The following is a 5000-nucleotide window of genomic DNA, read 5'->3' on the forward strand; positions in this document are numbered from 1 at the left end:
AGTTTCTTTGGTCAAATCTCTAAAGTTTCATTTTGAGGAGTTTTTTTTTTTTTTCTTTTAAAATTTTTACTTTTTCAGACAAAAAAAGATTTAGTGAAAGTGCTTCAGTCTCCACAGCCCCCGCCCACGGGGACGAGCCCCCGCCCACGGGGAAGAGCCCCCGCCCACGGGGACGAGCCCCCGCCCACGGGGAAGAGCCCCCGCCCAGGAAGTGCCTTATATGGACCAGAAAACAGCAGCAAGAGGTTTTGTTTTAAAGTGAGTTTATATCTGGCATTTAGTCCTGGTTTAGTCCCGGCCCTGGTCTAGTCCCGGTCCCGGTCCGGTCCCGGTCCCGGTCTAGAGGCGGTCCCCGGCGTTGCCACAGCGCGCCTGCAGTCCTCGGAGCAGCCTGTCCTCTCGGGGGCTGTAGGGGGCGCTGTAGTCGGTGGGTTCCAGGAGGAGGCGGTTCCTCGTGTTCTCGTGGTTGACGTGGAGGCGGAGCATCAGGACGTAGTGACGCCCGCGCAGCAGCAGGGGGCAGCACTGCTCCCGCGCCCACAGGAACTCACGAGACAGAAGAGGAAAACGGTTCCTGTACGACTCCAGGATCTGGACCTCGAACCGAGTCTCAGAACCCAAGAACTGGACCGACCGGACCTCGGCCCGCACCACTGCAACAGACCAAGGACCTGTTAGAAACCCGGTCTAGACCGGGTTCTAGTTCACTGTACAGAGAGGGAAAGGTCGACTGAACCAGGGTCAGAAGGTCAGGGGGTCAAAGGTCATAGAATCAGATTGAGAACAAACCGAAGTCTTTGGAGCAGAACTGTCTCTGTCTCTCCCTGCGCCCTCTGACGGCAGGACACGCCCCACAGCGCCCTGACACACAAACAAACACACAAATAAACAAACACACAAATAAACAAATAAACAAACACACAAATAAACAGATAAAGTCGGACGTCGACTTCATGGATTTTTCTCGCCAACATCAGTTGTTTCTCCAACGTTTCACTGGATCCAGAAGATCTTAGTTGGGCTGCTGGTTCTGGTTCTGGTTTTGGTTTCGTTTGTGTAAAAGTTTCAGTCTCACTGGGATCTGCTCTAAATCAAACGGACTGAGACTCAAAAAAGATCTGGTCTTGGTCCCAAAGTCAAACTCTGGTCTCGTCTCTGGTGAGACTCAGGGTCCCTCCTCCCATGATGCATCTGGAGCAGTTGGTCTGGACCGACTGGCTCTGGTCTGGACCTGAATCTGGTCTGGACCTGAGTTTGGTCTGGACCTGAATCTGGTCTGGACCTGAGTTTGGTCTGGACCCGAGTCTGGTCTGGACCTCAGTCTGGTCTGGACCTGAGTCTGGTCTGGAACCTGAGTCTGGTCTGGACCTGAGTCTGGTCTGGACCTGAGTCTGGTCTGGACCTGAGTCTGGTCTGGACCTGAGTCTGGTCTGGACCTGAGTTTGGCTTTGGGACCGAGCCCAGATGTTCTCTGAGTCTGGGTCTGATCTTCTGGGTCCAGTGTCTGGTTGAGTTTCTCTGTGATGTTCCTCAGACCTGGACGAGGATCCAGGGGCAGATCCTGGTCGAGTTCTGGTTCAGTCCGAGTCTTGAGCCGAAGGGACGACGTCTGAGGACGAAGAGGGACAGAGTCCACTGGAACAGAGACAGGGACATGTCAGGAGCAGGCAGGAGCAGACAGGAGCAGGCAGGAGCAGGCAGGAGCAGACAGGGACATGTCAGGAGCAGACAGGGACATGTCAGGAGCAGACAGGACATGTCAGAGCAGACAGGGACATCAGGAGCAGACAGGGCAGACAGGGACATGTCAGGAGCAGCAGGAGCAGACAGGACAGTCAGGCAGGAGCAGACAGGGACATGTCAGGAGCAGACAGGGACATGTCAGGAGCAGACAGGGACATGTCAGGAGCAGACAGGAGCAGACAGGGACATGTCAGGAGCAGACAGGAGCAGACAGGGACATGTCAGGAGCAGACAGGGACATGTCAGGAGCAGACAGGAGCAGACAGGGACATGTCAGGAGCACCTCGGTTGACGCGGCGCTGTGGTCGGACGGCGGTGAGGGGTTTGGCTGTCGCCGTGGGGACGGGCGGTGGTGGTGACGGTGGCGTCGCCGCGGTGACAGAGGCGGAGCGGGGGGCGTGGTCCAGCGGGCTCTTGGGGCCATGGAACAGGAAGTAACGTTCCGGCGGGAGCCAGTACTCGAGAGAAATCCCCGGACCCGACTCGGTCGACAAAACCTGAGACCGACCGAGAAAAACAAACAAACAAACAAAAAAACAAACACACACAAACAAACAAACACACAAACAAACACACACACACACACACAACAAACAAACAAACAAACAAACACACAAAAACAAACAAACACCACAGTGAGTTTGATATTTTTATAAAACCACATGCGACGGGGACACCTGTCACAGGGACAGGTGCAGGGACAGGCGCAGGGACAGGTGCAGGGACAGACGCAGGGACAGGTGCACTCACCAGCAGGTGCAGGTCCTCCCTGGTCGGGCCTCTCAGCTCCAGACTCTCCCATTGGTCAGGTGAGCGCCTGTCGGAGGAGCGCCCGTCGGAGGAGCGCCTGTACAGGAGCCTGGTCCCTGCCGCCGGGTACTCGCCAGGACGACTGATGGTCCAGTGCCCGTTTATGATGAACTCTGACCTCTGCCCGTTCTGCAAAACTACAAACACACAAACACACACACAGTTACACACAAACACACACAGTTACACACACTGTCCCCTTGCCCCCAATAATAGTAGTTGTAACTAGAGCCCGACCGATATTATCGGCCAATATGGGCACCTGGAGACATATCGGCTATTGGCCGATATGCTCGCTGATAGGGGCCGATATTTCACGTGGGCATGTTACACCTCGTTATAAAGCTTAGACTCTCTACATTATGTTCATTTAATCCAATTTACAGACAGATAAATGTCCTCATATGTGGCTCCACATCAGTATTTATCTACGGTGTAATTTGTCTGTGTGTGTGTCCGTACTGTCCCTGAACACACCACCACAGTGACGTCACTTCACTCGCGTGTGTTTGTTTACACCCGCAGCCGTGCGCAACACTGAGATTATATTCTTTTTCAGACAATCGGTTTGAGTTTGGATTAAAAGGACATTTATTAGTGCAGACTTGTGATGTGGGAGGAGCCTGTGTGAGGCTGAGTGTTGGAAATACATCGATTTTGAAGCTAGTTTAGGTTTTGTTAGCGATTAGCTGCTGTAGCTCCTGCACATAAACAGGCTGTTTTCTATTGGTCTATTGTAAAGTGACTAAATTGGCCGTATATTTGTTACTGGACCAGCATTGATATGTAAATGAGCTGTGAATAGACGTGTGAATGATCCACATTTATGCATATAATTAATGACCGCGGTGCGCACGTTTTTTACGGCTAAAGGCTAATAGCGATAGTTTACTAGCAAGGAGCGATCGAAGCGGCTCTTAGATCCGGCTCTTTGAAGTGAACGACAGGAGCATGTTTCTTATTGGGAGCCGTGTTTTCTCTTTTTTCTCACTTTTTCTCTTCATGCCGCATGTCGACCTGTAGTTTGACAGCAGCAGCGGCTGAAAACTAAACTTTCAGAAATCTGCGTGTGCATAGGATAAAAAAAAGTGCATATTTGGCTGCAGTTCAGCATAAAATGAATAAACCAGGACTAATCTTGGGCTCGAGTGCAGGAGAGAGATAGAAACTGAGTCCCGACACTCAGTCCTGGTTCAGTTCTGGTTTAGTCCTGCTTGCAACAAAACAATCTCAAGAGTCGCTTGGGAGCCGAAAGAGCCAGCTGCTTTAGTGAGCCGAGCCAAAAGAGCCGGTTCTCCAAAAAACAAAAAAAAAACTGGAATACCCATCACTAGCAGTGACAGTAACAGTAGCTAGAATGTGATGCAAAAATGCCATTAGGCCAAACTACTGTATGTAAATATGATGTAAAGAGTCAAAATAACAATAAATGTTGCCTAAATAAACCCAATTTAAAATCCACTAGAGCCAAACCTAAGTTTTTTAATCAATTCAAGATTTACAGTGAATTTTTACATCACTAAATATATCGGCGATTATATCGGCCACAACAAAATCCATATCGGTCGGGCTCTAGTTGTAACAGTAGTAGTACTTGTAGCAGTAGTAGTACTTGTAGCAGTAGTAGTAGTAGTAGTAGTACTTGTAGCAGTAGTAGTAGTAGTAGTAGTACTTGTAGCAGTAGTAGTACTTGTAGCAGTAGTAGTAGTACTTGTAGCAGTAGCAGTAGTACTTGTAGCAGTAGTAGTACTTGTAGCAGTAGTAGTAGTACTTGTAGGAGTAGTAGTACTTGTAGCAGTAGTAGTACTTGTAGCAGTAGTAGTAGTGTAGTAGTAGTAGTACTGTAGTAGTAGTACTTGTAGCAGTAGTAGTAGTAGCAGTAGTAGTAGTAGTACTTGTAGCAGTAGTAGTACTTGTAGCAGTAGTAGTACTTGTAGCAGTAGTAGTACTTGTAGCAGTAGAAGTAATAGTAGTAGTAGTAGTAGTACTTGTAGCAGTAGTAGTAGTAGTACTTGTAGCAGTAGTAGTAGTAGTACTTGTAGCAGTAGCAGTAGTACTTGTAGCAGTAGTAGTACTTGTAGCAGTAGTAGTAGTAGTACTTGTAGCAGTAGTAGTACTTGTAGCAGTAGTAGTACTTGTAGCAGTAGTAGTAGTAGTACTTGTAGCAGTAGTAGTACTTGTAGCAGTAGTAGTAGTAGTACTTGTAGCAGTAGTAGTAGTAGTAGTACTTGTAGTAGTAGTAGTAGTAGTAGTACTTGTAGCAGTAGTAGTTGTAGCAGTAGTAGTACTTGTAGCAGTAGTAGTAGTACTTGTAGCAGTAGTAGTAGTAGTACTTGTAGCAGTAGTAGTAGTACTTGTAGCAGTAGTAGTAATTGTAGTAGTAGTAATAGTACTTGTAGCAGTAGTAGTATAGTAGTACTTGTAGCAGTAGTAGTATTTGTAGTAGT

The 5000-nt window shown here is 48.6% G+C and overlaps 1 protein-coding gene across 4 annotated transcripts in view; it reads right to left on the reverse strand.

Annotated features, from left to right (window-relative positions):
* Positions 1-5000, reverse strand: part of adamtsl5 (ADAMTS like 5) — a 24018-nt gene that overhangs the window by 802 nt on the left and 18216 nt on the right. For all 4 annotated transcript variants that reach the window (XM_055155041.1, XM_055155042.1, XM_055155040.1 and 1 more), the window contains exons 9-13: positions 2494-2690; positions 2027-2240; positions 1537-1635; positions 790-861; positions 1-653 (exon numbers count right to left, since the gene is read on the reverse strand). The exon at positions 1-653 is cut by the window's left edge and continues 65 nt beyond it. In XM_055155041.1, coding sequence (XP_055011016.1) covers positions 340-653; positions 790-861; positions 1537-1635; positions 2027-2240; positions 2494-2690 — 896 coding nt within the window. In that variant the 3' untranslated portion in view covers positions 1-339. The remainder of the gene's footprint in view (positions 654-789; positions 862-1536; positions 1636-2026; positions 2241-2493; positions 2691-5000) is intronic.

This window comes from Boleophthalmus pectinirostris, unplaced genomic scaffold (assembly GCF_026225935.1).
Source record: "Boleophthalmus pectinirostris isolate CB_2022bp ecotype Guang Dong unplaced genomic scaffold, ASM2622593v1 HiC_scaffold_19, whole genome shotgun sequence".
NCBI lineage: Eukaryota > Metazoa > Chordata > Actinopteri > Gobiiformes > Gobiidae > Boleophthalmus > Boleophthalmus pectinirostris.